This window comes from Sciurus vulgaris, assembly GCF_902686455.1.
Source record: "Sciurus vulgaris genome assembly, chromosome: 2".
In the NCBI taxonomy this organism is placed as follows: domain Eukaryota; kingdom Metazoa; phylum Chordata; class Mammalia; order Rodentia; family Sciuridae; genus Sciurus; species Sciurus vulgaris.
Window position 1 is genome coordinate 182,504,466 of NC_136462.1, and position 22,737 is coordinate 182,527,202.

Here is a 22,737-nt window from a genome sequence, read left to right on the forward strand (position 1 = left end):
AGGCCAAGTTGAGCCTGGCTTCTGTGATGCAGTCCATTTCGTCATGCCCTTCTTCAAGGAGACAGGGCCACACAGCTGGCAAATGACAGAGCTGGAGTTCGAATCAGGCTTTCCTGGTTCGGGCTGCTCTCTGGCCTCTGAACCCTTACCACCAAAGGAGTATTCAAATGGTAGAACTTCAGGCAAGAGGGAATGAAGGGATCCTGTCCTTGAACGAAAGAATGGTGGCAGTGCACGCCTATAATCCCAGCAGCTCAGGAAGTTGAGGCAGGAGAGTTGCCAAGGTCAAAGCCAGCCTCAGCAACTTAGTGAGGTCCTGAGCAACTTGGTGAGACCCTGTCTCAAAATAAAATGTAAAAAAGGGCTGGGGATGTGGCTCAGTGGTTAAGTACCCCTGGGTTCAAACCCCAGTTCCAAAAAAAGAATGAATGGGAAGATGAGTTTGCCCAGGGCTACGTGAATATGATGTGCTGTTACCCAGCAGTTAGAACTACCCCCACCCCTGCCCACTGAACAGATGAGGATACTGAAAAGGCCAGAGGGCAAGCAGGAGCTTGCCTGAGGAGAGTCAGACGTGGAAACCAAGTCTCTGCCTTTAGGCTCTTCCTACCCCAGCAGTGAGATCTTGACTCAGGCACGACCCTGCAGCTGGCCCCAGAGCCCAGCTGTAGGAGCACAGTAAAGGCCTCAAACACCTACAGCCCCTGCCCAGCTGGGAGGGGCCCAAGATCTGAGGAACAGAATAAGGTGGCTATATAGTCAAACAGATGTGATTGCCATGAACTGCTGGCATGTTATCTATCTTTTCTGAGCTTCATGTGCCCCATGTGGAAAGTGGGCATGAATGATATCCCCACCTCATAGAATCTCTGTGAATCTTAGGTTACAAAGCCTCAAATCTGTTAGGCACAGCTTAGTAAATGACCCAGGTTTAGACCATCAGCCTGTGCATTAGGGCCAGCCAAGAACAGACTTTCTTCTTCTCTGAGTAGGTTTGCCTCCTCTTGTGGAAGATCATCTGATGACCTGACCCTGCCTCCTGCCTCATCTGTGGCCTTTCTTTTCTAACCCAGAGATGGGGCTATCCTACCATGCTCTGTCTTGTATAGATTGGTAACCAGAGATTGTTAGGTGTGTCTGTCTGGGAGGTCCCTGAATTTCCTCAAGGCCTAAGCAAGGCTGGAAATTTGAAGTGAACAAAACGGGAAATGTTCTGGGTCAGAACTCCCAGAACATATCACCTCCAGATTATGTTGGGCACAGGACCTAGCTTCCAGCCCCCTGGGCCTTTTTGCTGTGGTTTCTGATATTTTAGAACTTCTCATTTCACGACCATTTCTCTCCTGATGAGGACTTATTAGTTTTTGAAATCCAATACAGAGCCTGGCTTCATAGATGTCTCTTAGATGAAGGACAGATGGATGGTTTGTTTTTATTTTTTAACTAAATTTTTTATATTTTGGTAATTGTAGATTCACATGCAATGTAAGAAATAATGCAGAGGGATCCCTTTAACTGCATGCAGTGGTGCAGAGCTGTAAAGCAGCTTGGAAGACTTAGGTGGGAAGATCACAGGTTTGAAGCTAGCCTCTGTAACTTAGTGAGATTTTGTCTCAAAATTTTAAAAAGTAATAAAAGGGCCGGGAATGTAGCTCAATGATAGACCATTCGTCTAAAATGTATGAGACCCTGGGTTCAATCCCTAGTGTGTTACCAGAAAAGGGGGCATGGACAGAGTACCCTGTGTATTGATCTTTACCCAGTATCCCTCTATGGTAAAATCTTACAAAACTGTAGGCCCATCTCACATCCAAAATATAGATATAGGTACAATCCACCCTATTTGCAGTTCCCCAGTTTCTCTCATACTCACGTGAAGGTGTATTTAATTCTGTGCCATTTCATCACACAGGCAGATTCATGTAATGATCAAGAAGCTGAACTAGGCCATCACCACAGAGAGTCCCTCTTGTTACACCCACACCTATTTTTCTTTTGCTCATCCCATCAGCTTTTCCTCTGAGTTCTCCCACCTGACCCTTGGCAATTACTTATCTCTTCTCCATTTCTAAAACTAAGTCATTGCAAGAATTTTATAGCCAGGCACAGTGGTGCACTCCTGTAATCCCAGCAGATCAGGAGGCTAGGGTAGGAGGATAGCAAATTCAAAGCCAGCCTCAGCAACTTAGTGAGGCCTTAAGCAATTCAGTGAGACCCTGTCTCTAAATCAAAAATACTAAATGACTGGGGATGTGGCTCAGTGGTTAAGCACCCCTGGGTTCAATCCCTAGTACAAAAAAAAAAAAAATTTATAAAAATAGAATTATACAGGATGGGACTTTTTTGATGTTTTTTTTTGTTTTTGTTTTTGTTTTTTTGTTTTTTTATTTTTTTCACTCAACCTAATTTGCTTGTGATTTGTCCACATTGTTGCTTATATCAATCATTCGTTTGTTCTTGTTGCTGAGTAGTATTCCATGGTATGGCTGTACCACAGTACATTTAACCATCATCCACTCCAGCTTTGGGCTGTTACAAATAAAGCTGCCCTGAACATTCTTGTTTTAATTCCCATGTACCATGCAGTCTGTCTCCATCCTCCATAACATTTGATGTTGGCACTTCCTTATAGCTTTTCTGATAGGTTTGTGTAATGATACCTCATAGTAACAAGGATTCTGCTCTCCCTTATTCGTGTCCCCTGTGGCACTGGGGCCTTGTTTTGTGGGTTGCCATTGGGCCATCACAATCTCTATGACTGGTAGCCCTTGAAGGCAGGGCTCATCTGGTTCCCTGTACTAGGATCAGGCAGGGGCTTGTTTTGATCCTCACAGGGCAGAGGGCACTCGTAGTCAAGGTGTTGAGAAAGGACAGCGGTCTGAGCCAGCCGTCACAGATGCAGCAGACAGCACTGCATCTGGAAAGCAAGACACTGGCCATGGTAGCCTATGCCTTGCTGAGTGCCATGCCCCAGCTGGGCTGGGAATGTGATTCAGAAAGTTCTCAGACTCCCACTTATGGCAGCTCCTGATTTCCTGAGTCTTGGTAGAGAACAAGGAATTGGACCAGGCATGCTGGAGTCTTGGGGATGGTAGATTGTTGTGTGGGTGTTCACATGAGGAGGAGGAGGTGGAGCGATAAAGACAGGATGGGAAAAGGGTTAGCTGAGCCTTGAAGGGTATGTTCATCTTTGAAAAGATGGGAAGGAACATCCACACAGAAGGAAGGGCTGGGGTGAAAAGGGGCGTAGTAGGTTTCAGTGACCTTGAGGATAGCAAAGTTAACCACTCCTTAGCTGTCTTGAGCTCCACTGTTACCACTACCTCTTCCTGGCATGGGTCAGACTCTCTTCCAGCCTTGGGGCACTGTGAACTTAGGTGCATTGGCCATCTATCCTGTGTCCCAGCTGAATAATAAGTTTGTGCATGACTGAGGTGGATGGTGTCTTTGGTTACTATTGCATCCCCTCCTAAGCTTGACCTCAAATGGTGGTGGGCAGGGCCTGTGAGTGTCTATCTTGGTTGTTGCTGATCTCATTTTCTTGTTCCACAAGTCCTCACTGAGAGAACAGCTGAGGCCAGAGCTAGCGCCAAGTCAGGTAGGGTCTTAGCCGTGGAAGGGGCTTGAGAAGGTTGGAGGCTTCACCTTCTCCTCTCCTCTCACCCACCTACAGGTTCATCATGCCTAGTGGCGTATAAGAAGACCCCACCACCGGTCCCTCCACGTACCACATCAAAGCCGTTCATCTCAGTCACAGTCCAGAGCAGTACCGAGTCTGCCCAGGACACCTATCTGGACAGCCAGGACCACAAGAGCGAGGTGACAAGTCAGTCAGGCCTAAGCAACTCATCAGACAGCCTGGACAGCAGTACCAGACCGCCAAGTGTGACACGGGGCGGAATCACCCCAGCCCCTGAAGCCCCAGAGCCACCTCCAAAACATGCAGCTTTGAAGAGTGAACAAGGGACGCTGACCAGCTCCGAGACTCACTCCGAGGCCATCCCCAAAAGGAAACTGTCATCAATAGGAATACAAGTAGGGGCCACTTTTGCACTGTGTCCTCAGTCCATTCTGTGTACCTGCCTGTGTGTAATTACATCTGGTGGAGGCCCACTAGGTCTCTAGGAAAGGTGGTTTATCTGTCAATTTAGGGGGTCTCCCCCAAGTGGCTGAACCAAATTTCACTCATAGGCATGCTCTCCTCATATCCACCTACCCATGCCGCAGAGTCTGCAGCATGGGCATGCTTCCGCTCCTCTGGTGGGTTGTCCCAGTGAATGTAGTTACACTCAGCCAGCCATCTCCTGTCCACTGTTTGCTGTCCACTGTCTGTCTGTCCACTCCACCCTTTGCCCTGCCAGCCGACCCATGGGAGGCAGGACTGGCCTAACAGTTCTTTAATCCAAGGTCAGCTCGGGTACGGAAGCCATAGCCCCGCTTGGCAGTGGGAACAGCGTGGAACATTAACACCGAAGGGTCACAGGCCCAGGACCCAAGGCCCTTGAGCTGTGGGGGTTGCTCAAGGGGAGCTTTGCCCAGAGCCCTCTCGGGCCTTGGGGACAGGTAGGTGGCTTGAGGCACCAGGCTCATGTCAAATTGAAAAGTATGATGCCGGTCCCAAAGCCTCCCTCCGTCGGAAATGGTCCAGGCAGATGGTTCCTCTGGGCCACGTGACCCAAGCCAGAGGGCCCTGCCAGAAACCAAACCCCTCTGCACCCTCAAATCCATGGCAACCAGCAGGACGGAGCACCAGTTTCCCCCTTCACTGCCTCATGGAACCTCCTGCATGTACCCAGCATCAGCAGTCCATCTTCAGTTAGCTGAGCAGGGCACTTGGGCCTGCGCAATAGTTCACAGGAGTTGCTCTAAGTCAAGTGAGAGGACTCTCCCTGCCTTAGGCCTTCAGGCAAAAGTAGAAAGTAGGGCACACTCAGGGCAGTGAGGGAGAGGTGGCTACAGTGGGCAGAGAGCTCAGGGGGAGGTGGAAGCCTTCAAGGATAGGTCAAGGAGGGACAAGGTCACGTGCACGGGGGCTTAGGGCTGCAGGGATTTCCATTTCCCCAACCACCCCTGTGCAAGTGAATGTGGCCAAACTAATGGGAAAACACTAGCATACAGAAGAAACATGGACACAGGGCATTGACTGAAATAGAGGTGGTTTACCGGGCAGTTCTTTGCACTTGACTGGATTTGTACCCCGCAAACGGCATCTCCAGGCTTTGGTTTCCCTGTATGTATATACAGAAGAAAGGGGACCAGGAGACTCTCCTGTTTTCTGTGCTCCTGCTGGCTCTGTCGAGCTGGGCTTCTTCATAAGGATTCAGCCCCACTTTGTACAGCCGCTCCAGATGGGATTCTTGGGAACCTGGAGTAGCCTATAGTCCCAAACACCCATCTTTGGGCAGCCCACCCTCTTTTTGGCCAAACCAGATCCTCTTACCTTCACAGAAGGCCCAAGAGAACTAGGACCATCCTTGTCCTTTCACACAAAACAGGACACTAGAATAGCGACTCTCGTTCTTGGGCTCATCCTGGGTGTCCCTTTCCCTGGCCTTACCCTGTTCCATGCTGTCACTGCAGCTCTGTGGAGACACAGTGATGCTGCCCCTGCTGTGCTGGCTCTTACCAAGGGAAAATTTGGCTGCATCCCTGTGCCAGAAGGCTCCCTTGGTCCCTGTTTCTGTCCATGACACCAAGTGACTGGACAGTTCAGTTTCTGAGGCCACTCTGATCCCTCATTCTTAAGCCATGTTGAGAGGGCTGGCCTGGTGGCTCCTTTGTCCCAGAAGAGATGGGCAGTCCCAGGGTACTGCTCTTGCCATGTTTCTTCCCCTTTGCAAACAAATACTGACTCAGAGTTGGCTCTGTTCCCCGCTCATGCTGAAGGAGGCCTACCTATGATCGACTGTGTTAAGGTCCAGGGACGGCATCTTACAGTGTCCAGGGCTTCACTAGCTCTTGCCTTGGTGGCAATTCTCAAATCCAATATTACTGTCCACAGTCTGCCCTTAGTCCAGGGTCTCCAGCCTGCCCCTCCGGGCTTCAGCAACAGGGTTGGGGGAGTGATCTTTGCCTCAAGACAGCCCCCAGCTTCAACTACACCAGATAACGGCTGTGGCTTTGTGTGTGTGTGTGTTCTCTTTCTCTTTCGTTGTCCTTTTTTTCTTCTCTCTGATGCGTGTAAAGGAGAGGACTAGAAGGAACGGTTCCCACCTCTCGGACGACAACGGACCCAAAGCGATCGATGTGATGGCACCCTCCTCAGAGTAGGGAAAGCCAGTCATCTCCACCCCACCCCACCTCCCGCCTCCGCGCGAATGAGCAGTGCCCGGCTTAACCTGGTCCGGCCTCGGGCCCACGTGCAGTGTCCGCATGCCTTGTGTCTGTCTGTCCACACGTCTGTTTGCGTCGTCCCACTAATGTGAATTTCAGCAGCAAGTGTGGTGTTTGTTTTTTATTTTTGTCTTTGTCTCCGTGCCGTTGCTGTCGTTGTCCTTCAATAAGGTTGACTGCATTCAGCCAGTGCCAAAAGAGGAGCCCAGTCCCGCTACCAAATTCCAGTCCATCGGGGTTCAGGTAGAGGACGACTGGCGGTAAGTTGGACAGAGGTGGCGGCTGCTTCTCCCCCTCCTCTCCCTCCCTCTGCTCTCACCTCTCCTGCTCTCCCTAACCCACTTCTCCTTGCTGGATTTCTAATAACCAAGCTGGGTTTGGGGTGCTGGCGGTGGCCCAGGCTTGGGAGGCCGGGCAGGGGGTGGGCGGGTGGACAAATGAGCACTTGCTCTGTGAGACCAGTCAGCCCATGGGGCCCAAGGCTGGGCTGGGACATGGCCCCAGCTAACCTGATGTTGGTGGTCTTCCTGGCCCCACTGCAGTAAACAGGCAACCTTATGACCTTGTCCTTGTGTGTGTGTGCGTGCGTGTGGGTACGGGTGGGATGGGGCAAGGGCTGAGCCGAGAATGAGACGGGGGCTGTGGGACCCGCTTCAGGCGCATGGTGAGCAGATGATGCATCCGTTTCTCTGTCTCCCGTGTGTCCGGGTCAAGTGGCCTCTGGTCTTTGGCCCTTTTGGTGACTCACTCCTTCTTGTCCCTACCCCATCCACCCCCACCCCCACAGAAGCAGTGCCCCCTCTCACAGTATGTCCTCCCGACGGGACACAGACTCGGATACCCAGGATGCCAATGACTCAAGCTGTAAGTCATCTGAAAGGAGCCTCCCGGACTGTACCCCACATCCCAACTCCATCAGCATTGATGCCGGCCCCCGGCAGGCCCCCAAGATTGCCCAGATCAAGCGCAACCTCTCCTATGGAGACAACAGCGACCCTGCCCTTGAGGCGTCCTCGCTGCCCCCACCTGACCCCTGGCTCGAGACCTCCTCCAGCTCCCCATCAGAGCCAGCACAGCCAGGGGCCTGCCGCCGAGATGGCTACTGGTTCTTGAAGCTACTTCAGGCAGAAACAGAGCGGCTAGAAGGCTGGTGCTGCCAGATGGACAAGGAGACCAAAGAGAACAACCTCTCTGAAGAAGGTGTGTGCTCTAACAGTGACCCCCTGGGTCAAGGGGACAGGGGTACATGGCGTTCTCCAGCTTTTGACCAGCCTCAGCCTCTGGGGAGGGACTCTTAGTTTCTGTTCTTGGGCCAGTGTTTAGAGCTCACCTCTTACTTTCATTTTTTCCCTTCTGCCGTCCATCCTTACCTACTAACCAGATGTCTTTCTAGTTAGGACTTCAGAGAATAGCTACTCATCGTGCAAGTTGTGAGCTCAGCCACACCTGGATTTGGATCCCAGCTCTTACTTTACTAATGACGTGACCTTACTCAAGTTACTCTAGCCTGTTTCCTCATCCTCCGCTTTAACTGCATAGGCATGTTGTGAGGATTGAATGTGATGGTCTACGTAAAGGGCCTGCTGGAGTGCTGGACACAGAGAAACTTGGCACTGTAATTGTTCCTTTAATAACTCCTTATTGAGTGTTCATTGTGTGCCAAGCACCAGAAATCTGACGGGACCATAATAGGATGCAAGAAACAGAAGTTATCTACTTTTCCAGTTACCATCTCTAACTATACCATGCCTATTTAAAAAGTAAAAAAAAAAAACTAAGAAATTAGTTTAGGAAAGAACTAGATAGAGCTGGGGTAGAACTCAGTGGTAGAGTACTTTCCTAGCAGGAAAGGAAGAAGAGGCAGGCCCTTGGGAAGCTCTAGCCTATTGCCCTGCACTGATCTCATTCAGCCAAAGTTCTGCTTCCCAGTTGGTTCCTCCTCCGCAGAAGGTTCAGGAAGGTCAGGCCTTCAGAGTATCCAATAGGATAGATCCACATCCCAGTGACCCCTGCCAGGGTAGCCAAGGGAGCACATGCATGCTTTGATGATTTAGAGCACGCTTTGGAATCAGTTTTCACTGTCCTCTAGGCCAGTTCCCAGCTTTGATACACCCACTGGTGTGCAAGGAACTGTTGTGAGGTATGTGCCTAATAACTTTTTATAATAATGTATTTAAAAAAATCAAACCAGAGGCAAGGATCAGAAAGCACCCAAGGCACCTGACAGAAACTATCCAGCCACTTCCCCCACACTGCCTTCCAGCCTTGATCAGCTGTCTGTTCTGGTATTTGCCTTCATGTTTCTTATTTTACAATGTGATTACCTTCCTTTCTTCTCCAAAATTAGTCATCATTATGTGTCGATCTCATGTTATAATAAATGAGTGTTTAGATCTATCAAAAGACCTCCACCTCTTGTGCCCCTACCCTCCACATATGAGCTGATGGGTTTTGACTAAGTAACAGCTAATGCTTCTGTTTACTATGAGTATGAAGCTATCATTTACTACAAGGTCTAATATATTATTAGTTCGTTTTCTTTTTTAATTAATTTGTTTCTCCTAGAATGATTACTTCCTTTGTGGTGAAATCTGTTTTCTAAATTGGTGGGGTAGGGGGTACTGAAGATTGACCCTGGGCTTTGCATATGCTAAAAAAGTATCGCTCTGGCACTGAGCTACGTCCCCAGCCCTTTTTATTTTAATCTTTTTGGTTAAGTTTTTCAGGTTGGCCTCAACCTGAAAAAACTTTGCTTTTCTTCATTCATTCCTCTTGCCTCAGCCTCCAGAGTAGCTAGAATTATAAGTGTGAACCACTAGGCTTGGTCCATTTTCTAAATTTTTTTTTTTTTGCGGTGCTGGGGATCAAACCCAGGGCCCTGTGCTTGCAAGGCAAGCACTTTACCAACTGAGCTATCTCCCCAGCCCCCATTTTCTAAATTCTTATTGGTAATTTCTCCACTTGGTCCACCAGGCCCACCAACCTTCATCAATAGCATTTTTCAAATGTGCTAATACATCAGATAATCTTATGATTTCATATTTTTCCTGCCCCTTTGTCCTCTGCTTGGGCTTGGCCCATTGTTCTCTGGGTCTGCTCTCTAGCTGCTGTCCCTGAGACTTTTACTTGCATCACCAGGGATTGTCCTTGGCACCTCTCCACAGTGAACACCCTGCTTTTTAGACCACATGGTCTTCTGCTTTCTTGGTTTTTGTCCGTCGTTTTACTGGAATACATTGGAGAGAAATTTTTGGAAACTTTACATTTCTTCATTCAGACCTCATGTAGTTTAACTGGGTATAAAGATGAAAAAAATAAATATAAATTAAAATTAAAACAATAAATATTTAGCCAGGTGCAGTGGTGCACACCTGTAATCCCAGTAACTCCAGAGGCTGATGCAGGAGAATCACAAGTTCAAAGCCAACCTTAGCAACTTAGCAAGACCCTAAGCAATTTAGTGAGACCCTATCTCAAAATAAAAATAAAAGGGACTGGGAGGTAGCTTAGTGGTAAAGTGCCTCTGCATTTAATCCTGAGAAACAAATACATATGTTTGTTTAGATCTATCAAAAGATAGTAAATATAAATTGTATACCTTGTAGTTTATATATAAAATCTTAATATAAAGTTAATAATTTTTCTTCAGGAAAAAAAACAGACTTCACTGTGTATAGCTTCCATTACTTCTGCTGAAAGGTTTGATGCCATTCTGATTTCTACCTTTTGTGTTTTTGTTATCTCTGGGAGCTATTAGGATCTTTACTATACCTAACTTACAAAATTTCTCAGTGATATGCCATGGAATGGGTCTTTTTTCTTTAATTGTGCTAATAGTTAATTGGCTATTTCTACCTGAAGATGTGGATCTTTAGTTTCTTAGAAGAAGTCTCACATTAATTTTTTAAAATAATTTCCATACTTCTATTTGTTGTTTTTTTTTCTCTCAGAATTCCTCTCAAATATTGGACCTGCTGGGTTGATCGTCAGTCCCTTGTCTTTTCTTCATTGTGTCTTTTTTCTCATACTTTCTAAAAAGTTCTTTTTCTTTTATTATTTTTTCTTTCATTTTTAAAACATTTTTTAAGTTGGCAATGGACCTTTATTTTTATTTATTTATACATATATATGCGGTGCTGAGAATTGAACCCAGTGGCTCCCACATGCCAAGCAAGCGCTCTGCCACTGAGCCACAACTCCAGCCCTTTCTTTCATCTTTAACAGCCTTATTATTCATTTTTGTGCAGGGGATCAAACCCAGGGCCTCTCAAATGCTAGGCAAGCCACTCTTAACACTGAGCCACTCCCCAGTCCTATAACAGCTTTATTGAGATATAATTCACATACCATAAAATTGACCATCTTTATGTGTATAATTCAGTGACATTTAGTATATTCACAGTGTTGTGCAACCATCATTTCTACCAAATTCCAGAACATTTTATTCTTCCCAAAAGGATATTCCATATTCATAAACCATCACCTCCCCCACCATCCATAGGCAACCATGAATCTGCTTTCTGTCTCTGTATAATTTGCTTAATGTGTACATTTCATATAAATAGAATCATATAATATGTGATCTTTTGTGTCTGGCTTCTTCCACACAGCATGTTTTCAAGGTTCATCTATGTTGTAGTATGTACATATACTTCATTCTTTTTTGTTGCCAAGTAGCATTCCATTTTATGAATATACTGTATTTTTTTATGCATTCATATGTTGGTGAACATTCAGATTATTTCTAATTTTTGGCTGCTATGAATAATGTTGCTATGAACATTCATGTACAATTTTTTTTTTTTTAATGGGGATTGAACCCAGCGGCACTTTACTACTGAGCTACATCCCCAACCCTTTTTTAATTTATTTTTTATTTTGAGACAGGAAGGTATCACTAAGTTGCTTAGGGCCTCACTAAATTGCTGAGGATGTCCTTAAACTTGGCCTCCTGAGTCTCTGGGATTACACACATGTGCTGTTGCTCCCAGGTTCATGTACAAGTTTTAATATGAGTGTATCTTTGTTTCTTTTGGATGAATACCTACTACTGGAATTGCCGGGTCATACAGTAACTCTATGTTTACCTTTGTGAGAAGCTGCACCATTTAACATTCCCAACAGCAGTGTGAGGGTTTTGATTTGCCAATACCTTTTTGACCATAGCCATCCTAATGGGTATGAAGTGTAATCTCATTTTGGTTTTGATTTGCATTTCCATGGTAAATAGTAATGCTGAGCACCTTTGTATGTGTTTATTGGCTTTTATATCTTTGTTGGAAAAATGTGTTGAAATTGGAAGGTTTTCTTGACTTATCTTCCAACTCTGCCCATCAAATGTTTACCACAGCCATCTAAATAAGAGCTAATAGGTTTATTCTGTTCCTTTTTCATATGTTGTCCTTGTTTATGGATATTGTATCTTCTATTTCTTTAAAACCTGTATAAATATTTTCCTGTTTTCCTATATTATCTCTTAATTTTTTAGATTCTTTTTGTGTGTGTGTGTGTGTGTGTGTGTGTGTGTGTGTTACTTGGAATTGAACCTAAGGCCTTGAACATGCTAGGCAATTGTTCTAAATACTCTACCACTTAGCTACATTTTCAAGCCTTTTTAAAAAATAAAATAAAATAAACATACATGCATGTGTACATACTCACATGCAGAAAATTGAACCCTAGGTAATCTACTACTGAGCTACAACCTCAATCTTTTTATTTTTTTAATTTTTTTTTTCAAGACAGTGTCTTGCTAAGTGGCAATTTAGCCCAGCCTGTCCTAGAACTTAATCTTTCTTGATCTTCCTACCAAGTAACTGGGATTAGAGATAGGTGCTACCACTGCCATCTAATTGGTCTTTTTGTTGAGTTTTAAGAATACTATATATATATTCTGGATACTAGCCCCTGTCATGTATGTGACTTACAAATATTTTTTTCTATTCTGTTATCACTTTCTTGATAGTGTCCTTTGATGCATAAGTGTTTAAGTTTGATGAAGTTTATCTGTTTTTGTTGTTAATCCTTCCACTTATTCTAATTAGGAACATGTTAATTTGATTTAAAAAATTAAAATTAGGGTACAATTGAAGCATTGAGATGCTGCCCAACAGTTCTGTGTGGGCAGGTCTTATTAAAAATAGACTTCTCTTGACACTTTCTCAAAATAGTAGGTTTAAATACATAAAGTAAAAATGATATCAAGATTATCAGCTGTTACATTAATAGCATGTGTTTTTTCAATGCATCAAGTAACAAGATCTGTTGTGAATCTAATTACTATCGTTTCAAAGTAGCAAGGAGCAGTGTTTCAGTGTAACTATGACAACTACAATGGGGAATGCAGTTATCTGTGGTTTCCGTTGATGACAAAGTACTACAATACTAACATGAGACCTTGAAGACCCATTTTGGTGGGATGGTGGTAGCAGGGGGCGAGTGGTGCAGCCTGATTAGAGAAGGAGTAAGAGAAACTTGCAGGAGAGTAACTGGAGACATTACTGAGGATTTTTCCCATATAAAGGAGCAGAGAAGTGGAGGGATATTGGGCCAGAGAAGAGGGTGGGTGGTGATTTGTTTTTTAAACAGGGCAATATAGGCTTGTTTATATGTTGTTGAGAATGGCCTTGTTAGAGCAGGGCATTAATTTTGCAGGAACGCAGGGCTCCTTTGTGTGGCAGAGGAAGGCAGCATCTGAGGTGTGGCATGGGGAAGCAGAGCCATCAGCTCAGAGCGAGGAAGTAGCAGGGACTGAAGCTTGCAGGAGAGCGGATCTGGAACAGCCATCTGGGAGAGTGGGAGGCTGCTCTGAGCAGGCCAAGGTGTGAAAACTGGAGGAGGCAAGGGCTTGTGTTCCAAGAGAGGAGCCTTTTTTTTTTTTTTTTTTTTTTTTTACTGTTTTCAGTGTAATTGCTTTGTATTTGGGGAATGTGTCTATATCACTCCACTTTCTGTAAATATTGAGTTTGTCTACTTATAATTCTGTCACATTGCCTTTATTTTGAAGATAGATTAGCTGTGTCAAGTTCAGAATTATTCTATTACTGGTGGATGTTTAGTGATCCTCTGTGGTTGCTGGGATGTGATTTGTTTTTTCTAACCCTCTTGTTCTGTGTGTTTTGAGTGTTGCTGCGGCAGCCTTCCTTCAAATAGGGTCTGTTCATTGTGTCTCGTTCCATCTCTCTCTCTCTCTCTCTCTTTTTTTAAGTGTGCTGGGGATTGAACTCAGGGCCTTGTGCATGCAAGGCAAAGACTCTACCAACTGAGCTACAACCCCAGCCCTTGTTCCATCTTTTTTAATTCTGACCTTTCACTGTTTTTTCATTCTGTTTGCTTTTCACAGTACTTGGTATCGATCATGCTAGGTAAGCAGTCTACCACTGAGCTACAGTACCTAGCCCTTTTTTTTTTTTTTTTTTTTTGCGGTGCTGGGGATCGAACCCAAGGTCTTATGCACGCAAGGCAAGCACTCTACCAACTGAGCTATCTCCCCAGCCCTTTATTTTATTTTTGTCTGGGAATTGAATCCAGAGATGCTTTGCCATTGAGCTACATTCCCAGCTCCACCCTGCCTTTTTGTTCTTATGAGACAGGGTCTCACTAAGTTGCCGAGGCTCTCCTCAAACTTGTAATCCTCCTGCCCTAACCTCCTGAGTCACTGAGATTATCAGTATGCACCACTGCTCCCAGCTCCCAGCCCTTTTTAAAATTTTGTTTTGAGACAGCATTGCACTAAGTTGCCCAGGCCATATCAGCAGCTGCCCCAGGAGCTTGGATTTCAGGTGTGCACCACTGCACCCAGCTTCACTGTTCTTATTAATTACATCTTGTAATTAGCATGTACTGTACCTGAATTGGAATGTTATCCAACAGTTGCTTTTTATTTCAAATTTAGACAGCATAATCCCTTCACAATGTGATTCCAATATATCTGGGCTTATTACTACTAAAGCTTTGAACTCCAGTGATATATATTACTTTCTCTGTCAAGCAGGAAGTATTGTCCTAAATTTTGTGTTAATTATATCCTTGCTTTTCTTTATAGTTTTACCATCCCTAAGGAATATGTTGTTTTCTTTTCCTTTTTTGTCAAACTAATATTAACAGAAGCATGTTTTTCTGAGACTTGACTTTTTTATTCACCTTGTTTTTTTAAATTCGTCCATGTTATGCCTGTGCCTGTAGTTGGTCCTTTTCATTGGCAGGTAGCATTCTACTCCATGAATATACCATTGTCAATCCATTCCACTGATGAGCAGTTGCATTGTTTCTAGTCTTCAGTTCTGAACCTTTTTTTTTTTTTTTATCATGGTCCTGGAGATTGAACCCAAGGACAGTCTATCACTGAGCTACATCCCCATCCCTTTTTTTAATTTTTATTTTGAGACAGGGTCTCACTACATTGCTCAGGCTGACTTCAAACTTGAGATCTTCCTGCCTCACCTTCCCAAGTCTCTGGGATTACAGGAGTGTGCCACCGTGCCTGACCAATTCAGGACATTTTAAAAAATCTTTTATTTGTTCTTTAGTTATACATGACAGTAGAATGTATTTTGACCTCTTATAGATACATGAAGTGTAACTCCCCATTTTTGTGGTTGTACATGATGTGGAAATACACTGGTCCTATATTCATATGTGAACATAGGAAAGTTACTGTCTTTCCTAGTCTCATCCCCCCTCCCTTCCCTTTATTCCCTTTGTCTAACACAGAACATTTTTTAATAACAACATTATTGAGATATAACTTGGGGGACATTCTGTGGATTGAACCCAAGGCCTGTGAATGCTAATAAGCACATGCTACCAGTGTGCTATACCCCGAGCCCTGAGATGTAATTTGCATTCTAAAACATTTTTACTGCTTTAAGGGATACAGTTTAGTGAGCTAGTGAATTCACAGAGTTGTGGGACGATCACTACTACCCAATTTTAGGACATTTTCATTACCCCAAAAAGAAACCTTGTACCCATTTAGTCATCTTTCCCCGTCACTTCCTCTCAATCCCCTAGTCCTAGGTAAGCACTAATTTTCTCTACTTTTTCTCCATAGAATCCCATATTCTGAACATTTCCTATAAGTGAAATCATACAACACATGATCTCTTGTGTTTAACTTCTTCTTTTTTTTTTTTTTTTTTTTTTTTTTTGGTACCATACCAGGAATTTAATCAGAGGTGCTTTACCACTGAGCCACATCCCCAGCCCCCTTCCTTCCTGCTCTTCCTTTCTTTTTCTCTCCTTTTTTTCCCCCTTCTTTCCTTCCTTCCTTTCCTTTCTTTCTTTCACAGGATCTAAGTTGCTTAGAGTCTCCCTAAATTGCTGATGCTGGCTTTGAACTTGGAATCCTTCTGCCTCAACCTCCTGAGTCCCTGGAATTATAGGCATGTGCCCCCGTGCCCAGCGTGTTTAGCATTTTGTACTTAGTATAATATTTTTGAGGTTTACCCATGTTGTTGTATGTATCAGGAACACTTTCTTTTTTAACTATTTGTTTTTTGTTGTAGGTAGACACAATACCTTTATTTTATTTATTTATATGTGGTGCTGAGGATGGAAATAAGTGTTCTACCACTGAGCCAAAACCCCAGCCCAGAAACCAGTTCTTTTTATTGTTCAATAATATTCTGTTGTGTCATGGGTTCCATTTTGCTTATTCATCAGTTGATGGACAGTCAGGTTGTTTCACTTTTGGGCTAAATTTAAAAATTTTTTTTCATTTATATTTTTGTGGTACTGGAATTAAACCCAGGGCTTTCACATGCTTAGCATGTGCTTTATCACAGAGCTGCACCCCCAGCCCTAAGTCTTTAATTTTAATGAGGTATAATTTACTGATTTGTTTCTTCTGTCACCGTGCTTTTGATGTGAAGTCTAAGAAACTGTTGTCTAATCTAGGATCATGAAGATTCACTCCTGTTTGCTTCTAACAGTTACAATTTTAACTGATACATTTAGTAATCTTGAATTAGTCTTTGTGTGTGGTGTGAAATATGAGTCCAACTTCATTCTTTCACATTTGGATATTTAGCACCATTTTTTAAGGACACTATTCTTTCCCCCCATTGAATGGTTTTGGCACCCTTGTCAAAAATCAAATGCAAGGATTTATATTTGAACTCTCAATTTTATTCCATGGCACTGATACATATGTATACACTTATGCCAGTATCATACTGTCGTACTTGCTATAGTTTTGTGATAAGTTTTGAAATTGAGAAATATGAGTCCTTCAACTTTGTTCTTCAGACTAGGTTAGCAAAGCACTGTAGCACATGCCCGTAGTCTCACAAACTTAGGAGGCTAAGGAAGGAGGATCACAAGTTCAAGGCCAGCTTGGCAACTTAGTGAGACCTAGTCTCAAAATAAAAAATAAATAAAAAGGACTGGGAATGTGATTTGGTGGTAGAGCACCTCTAGGCTCAGATACCAGTACTACAAATTTAAAAATAAAAAATTTTAAGTAAAAAAATTAATAGATCAAGTTGGGTACAGTGGCATATACCTGTAGTACCAGGTTGGGAGGCTGAGATTAGAGGTTTGCTTGAGTCCAGGAGTTCCAAACCAGCCTGGGAAACATAGTGAGACCTCACATTGGGTGTGTGTGTTGTTGGGGGGCGGGGGGGTTATAGGCAGCTGAAATCAGCTTTTCAGTTTTTCTAAAGAAAAGCAACCAGGATTTTTGACAGGGATTGCATTAAGTCTGTGAATCAGTTTAGAGGGTATTGGCATCTTAACAATATTAAGCCTTCCCATCCATGAACATGGAAAATCCTTTTATTTATTTACATTTTAAAATTTTTCTTTTCATGATTTTTTATACCTTTCAGTGTATAAGTTTCAACACTTTTGTTGTTTGTTAAGTATTTTATTCATCTTCTTGCTATTGTACATAGAATTATTTTCTTAATTTTACTTTCAGATTGTCCACTGATAGTGTGTAGAAATATATATTTTGTCTGTGATGCTGGGTATCAAACCCAGGGCCTCCTATATGCTAAGCAAGCATTCTAACGCTGAGCTATACTCCCAGCCCTTAATTGATTTTTTAAAATATTGACCTTGTATCCTGCAACTTTAATGAACTTATTTGTTCATTCTAATCTTTTATGTGTCTTCCTTAAGTTTTTTGTATACGAGATCATGTCTTCTGAGAATAAAAGTAGTTTTGCTTTTTTCTTTCTTATCTAGATTCTTGTTACTTCATTTTTTGCCTGAAGGCCTTGGCTGCAGTATAACATTAAGTAGAAGTGGCAAGTGCATGCATCTTTGTTTATGTCTTCCGGATATTAGGGGGAAATAATTCAGCTTTTCACCATTAAGCAGGGTGCTGACTCTGGGTTGTTCTGAACATAGTGTGTCCTGGTGCACATACATGAGTTTTCTAAGGTATATGCTAGAAATAGAAATGCTTGAGTCAGGGTGTGCACTTGATCAGTTTTACACAGTGCCAGGTTGTTCTTCAAAATGGTCATGCCAAATTATATTCCCTTCTGCACTCTGTGAAAGTACCTAGTGTTCTACATCTTTGCTTACACCTAGTATGTAAAAGGTTTTTTCCCTCACCTGTTCTATAGATATGAAATAGTAGTTGTTCATATTTCATTGGTTACTAATGAAATCAAGTATCTTTTCACTTTCAGCCATTCATATTTCCTCATTTGTCAAATGCCTGTTTGCATCTGTTGCTCGTTTTTTAATTAGGTTACCTATTTCATAGTGACTTACACGTGATCTTTATATATCTGATTTTGGAACTTTTGTCAGTTACATATATTGTAGATATTTCCTTCCAGTTATGACTTGTCCTTTCAGTTTCTTTATGGTATCTTTTTTTTTTCTTCTTTTTTGGTGGTACTAGGGATTGAACCATTGAACCCAGGGGTGCTCTACCATTTAACTATATACCCAGCCCTTTGTATTTTTTATTTTGAGACAGAATCTCACTAAATTGCTGAGCCTGGCCTCAAACTTGCAATCCTCCTGCCTCTGCCTTGCAAGTCTCTGGGATTCCAGGCATGTGCCTCTGTACCCAGCTATAGTATCTTTTAAATGAACAAATATTCTTAATTTTAATGTAGTTAGATTTATCAATGTTATCTTGTATGGTTTGCACTTAAGCTCTTTCTTCCAGTCATAGTAACACTCACCTCTAATCCAGCTACTCAGGAGTTAAGGCAAGAGAATCATGAGTTCAAGGCCAGACTGGACAATACAGCATGAGTCTTAAAAAACAACCCCCCAATGCACACCAAAGAAATTATTTCTCCCAAAGTCAGAAGACATATTTTACCATTTACTTTTAGTAACAATTTTTCAAGTTTTGGCTTTCCTATTTAAGTCCTTGATCCCCTGAAACTGATTTTTCTGTGAAATGAGGTAAGCCTCTATCATTCATTTTATTTTGTAGGATAATAACTAATTATTACTATTTATTAAAATGCTCTTGGCCTTTATATTGATTTTATATCTGGAAATCTTGCTATATTTTTACTAATTTTAAAATTTATTTGTAAATAATAAATCTCATTTAACATTATACCATTGAGTAGTATATAATACTGTGGGTTTTTATAGCTATTCTAATTCTGGTAGAGAAAATTATTGATGCCTGGTGTGGTGGTGCACACTTGTAATCCCAGCAACTCAGGAAGCTAAGGCAGGAGGAACCAAATTCAAGTCCATCCTCAGCAACTCGGCAAGGCCCTAAGCAACTTAGCAAGACCCTGTCTCAAAATATGGCCCAGTGGCTAAACACCCCTGGGGTACAACCCCTGGTACAGAAAAAAAGAAAGAAAATTGTTGAGCTCAGTATAGAGGCACATGCCTATAATCCCAACTATTCTGGAGGCTAAGGCAGGAAGATCAGAAGTTAGAGGCCAGCCTGGGCAATTTATCAAGATCCTGTCTCAAAAAAGAATGTGTGTGTGTGTGTGTGTGTAATTAAAAGGAGTTTTTATTGTATCTATTTAGATAATCATGGTTTTTCTTTAATCTAGTAATGTGATGAATTTTGTTAATAGATTCTTCTCCCCTCTTGCTTTTTATTTATTTATTTATTTGTGTACTTATTTATTTATTTATTTTGGTACCAGGAATTGAACCTAGGGTGCTTAGTAGCCACTGAGCCATATCCCCAGCCTTTTTTTTTTAATTAATTTATTTATTTTTCATTATCTTTTTTTTTGACAGTGATGAATTTTTTTTTTAATTCCATACATGTATATAGGGTAATAATGTCTGTCTCATTCTACTGTCCTTCCCATCCCCACTTCCCCATTCCTTCCCTCACTCCCCTCTGTATAATCCAAAGTTCCTTCATTCTTCCCTACCCACCCCCAACAATGGATCAGCATCCTCTTATAAGAGAAAACATTTCACCTTTGGTGTTTTGGGATTGGCTTATTTCACTTAGCATGATTTTCTCCAGTTCCATCCATTTACCTGCAAATGCCAGAATTTCACTCTTATTTAAGTCTGAGTAATATTCCATTGTATACCACATTTTCTTTTTCCACTCATCTGTTGAAGGGCATCTAGGTTGGTTCCATAGTTTTGCTGTCGTGAATTGAACTGCTGTAAACATCAATATGTGGCTGTGTCACTGCTGATTTTAAGTCCTTTGGGTATAAACTCAAATGGGATAGCTGGGTCAAATGGTGGTTCCATTCCAAGTTTCCTGAGGAATCCCCATACCACTTTCCACAGTGGTTGCAGCAATTTTCAATCCTACCAGCAGTGTATGAGTGTATCTTTTTCCCCACATCCTCATCAACACTTGTTATTACTTGTATTCTTGATAATTGCCATTCCGAATAGGGCGAGATAAAATTTTAGAATCGTTTTGATTTGCATTTCTCTCATTGTCAAAGATGTTGAACATTTTTTCATACATTTGTTGATTGATAGTATTTCTTCTTCTGTAAAGTGTCTACTCAGTTCCTTAGCCCATTTATTGATTGGGTTATGTTTTTTTGAGTTTTTTATATATCCTGGAGATTAATGCTCTATCTGATGTGCATGTGGTAAAGATTTTCTTCCATTCTGTAGGCTGTCTCTTTACATAATCGATTGTACATAAAAGATTGAGAACATAATCTTTTACATAAAAGATTGAGAACAATCTTTTTAGTTTGAATCCATCCCATTTATTGATTCTTTTTTTAACTTCTTACACTTTAGGAGTCTTGTTAAGGAAGTCAGATCCTAAACCCACATGGTAAAGATTTGGGCCTACTTTTTCCTTCTGTTAAGCACAGGGTCTCTAGTCTAATGCCTAAGTCTTTGATCCACTTCGAGTTGAGTTTCATGCAGGGTGAGAGATAGGGGTTTGATTTTATTTCCAATTTTCCCCAGCACCATTTATTGAACAGGCTGTCCTTTCTCCAGTGAATGTTTTTGGCTCCTTTGTCTAGTATGAGATAACTGTATTTATATGCGTTTGTCTCTGTGTCTTCTGTTTTGTACCATTGGTTTGTCTGTCTGTTTTGGCGCCAATACTGTGCCATTTTTGTTATTGTGGCTCTGTAGTATAGTTCGAGGTCTGGTATTGTGATGCCTCCTGCTTCACTCTTCTTACTAAGGCTTGCTTTGGCCATTCTAGGTTTTTTATTTTTCCAAATGAATTTCATGATTCTATGAAGAATGTCCTTGAGATTTTAATTGGAATTGCATTAAATCTATATAACGCTTTTGGTAGTATGGCCACAGAATTGTCTTTTATTTCACTGTTTCATACAATTTTTTTTCTTTCCCAGGTTAGTTATATCATATGATCCTATTTTCATTCATTCATTCATTTCATTTATTTATGTATTTATTTATTTGGTTCTGGGAATTGAACTCAGGAGCACTCAAACACTGAGCCACATCCCCAGCCCTATTTTGTATGTTATTTAGAGACAGAGTCTCACTGAGTTGCTTAGCACCTCACTGTTTCTAAAGATGGCTTTGAACTCAAGATCCTCTTGTCTCAGCCTCCTAAGCCGCTGGGATTACAGGCATATGTCACGGCGCCTGGCTATTTTTTCTTTTTTCTTTTTCTTTTTTTTTTTTTTTTTTTGGTATCCAGGATTGAACTCAGGGGCACTTGATGACTGATTAAGCCATATCCCCAGCATTTTTTTTTTTTTTTTTTTTTTTTTTTTTGAGCAGGTTCTTAGTTGCTTAGGGTCTTGCTGAGTTGCTGAGCCTGAGGCTGGCTTTGAACTCTCAATCCTCCTACCTCAGCCTCTTGAGCCACTGGGATTACAGTGTGCACCACCATGTCGGGCATTCCTAGTATTTTTATTTGCATTTTTTAAAAATCCTGATCAATCCGGTACGGCTTGTTAATTTTATTAGTTCCCTATTAATTGACTATTTGCTCTCCTTGGATTAATTGTGTTGTTCCTTTACCAGTATCTCATATCCATACTTAATTTGTTTGTCAGCCCATCCTTTTTTACAGAATTTGAAAACTGTGCCTTTCTCTCCAAGTACAACTTAAGCCATATCTGACAACTTAAAATATGTGATTTCTTTGACCAGTGGGTTATTTAAAACTGTTTTTTTTAAATATATATTTGGAGATTAATTAATTACATTTTCATTACAGGTTTCTGACCTACATGTATTAATGTTGAAAACAAGATCTGTATGATACCCAGTTCTTTTTTATTTTATTTTATTGGAGGGGGCGGGTGTTGGGGATTTAGCCCGGGGCACTTTACCACTGAGCCACATCCCCAACCCTTTCTTCTTTTTATTTTGAGATAGGGGCTCACTAAGTTGTTTTGAGATAGGGGCTCACTAAGTTGGGCCTAGGTTGCTGAGGCTGCCCTTGAACTTGTGATCCTCCTGCCTCAGCCTTTAGAGTCACTGGGATTACAGGAGCGCACCACCGCAGTTCTTTAAAATGCATTGTATCATCGCTGAGCATGTTGTTAGTTTTAGTGAATGTTCCACATCCGTGTGACAAGAAAGCAGATTTTATAGATACTGGGTTTAGAGTTCTGTATTTTATCCTTTAGATCAAGCTCATTAAGTGAATCAAATATTCTCTGAGCTTAGTCCTTTGGGGGCCAAGTTACCTGTTAGCTACTGAAAGAAGTATGTTAGTATCTTCACTCCAGTGATAGATGCTGCTTCTTACAGTCCTCGCTTCTCATTTTTTTTTTAATATATATATTTTTTAGTTTTTGATGGACCTTTATTTTATTTATTTATTTATACGAGGTGCTGAGAATTGAACCAAGTGCCTCACACATGCTAGGCACACGCTCACCACTAAGCCACAGCCCCAGGCCTCACTTTCCATTTTTTTAAGCTATATTATTAGATACTTATAAGTTAAGACTTTTTTTTCCCCATTTTTGTAGTTGGGAGTTAAGAAATGTTTTCAATTTCCTGGTGAATGGAATCCTC

The 22,737-nt window shown here is 42.1% G+C and overlaps 1 protein-coding gene across 7 annotated transcripts in view; it reads left to right on the forward strand.

Annotated features, from left to right (window-relative positions):
- The window catches only part of DLGAP4 (DLG associated protein 4), a 178,581-nt gene that overhangs the window by 149,127 nt on the left and 6,717 nt on the right, over positions 1–22,737 (forward strand). For 5 of the 7 annotated variants that reach the window (XM_079128146.1, XM_079128149.1, XM_079128147.1 and 2 more), the window contains 3 exons: positions 3,674–4,035; positions 6,505–6,593; positions 7,121–7,533. In XM_079128146.1, coding sequence (XP_078984272.1) covers positions 3,674–4,035; positions 6,505–6,593; positions 7,121–7,533 — 864 coding nt within the window. Of the gene's footprint in view, positions 1–3,673; positions 4,036–6,186; positions 6,267–6,504; positions 6,594–7,120; positions 7,534–22,737 lie in introns of all 7 variants that reach the window. The other 2 variants (XM_079128148.1, XM_079128151.1) reach the window with 1 other exon arrangement.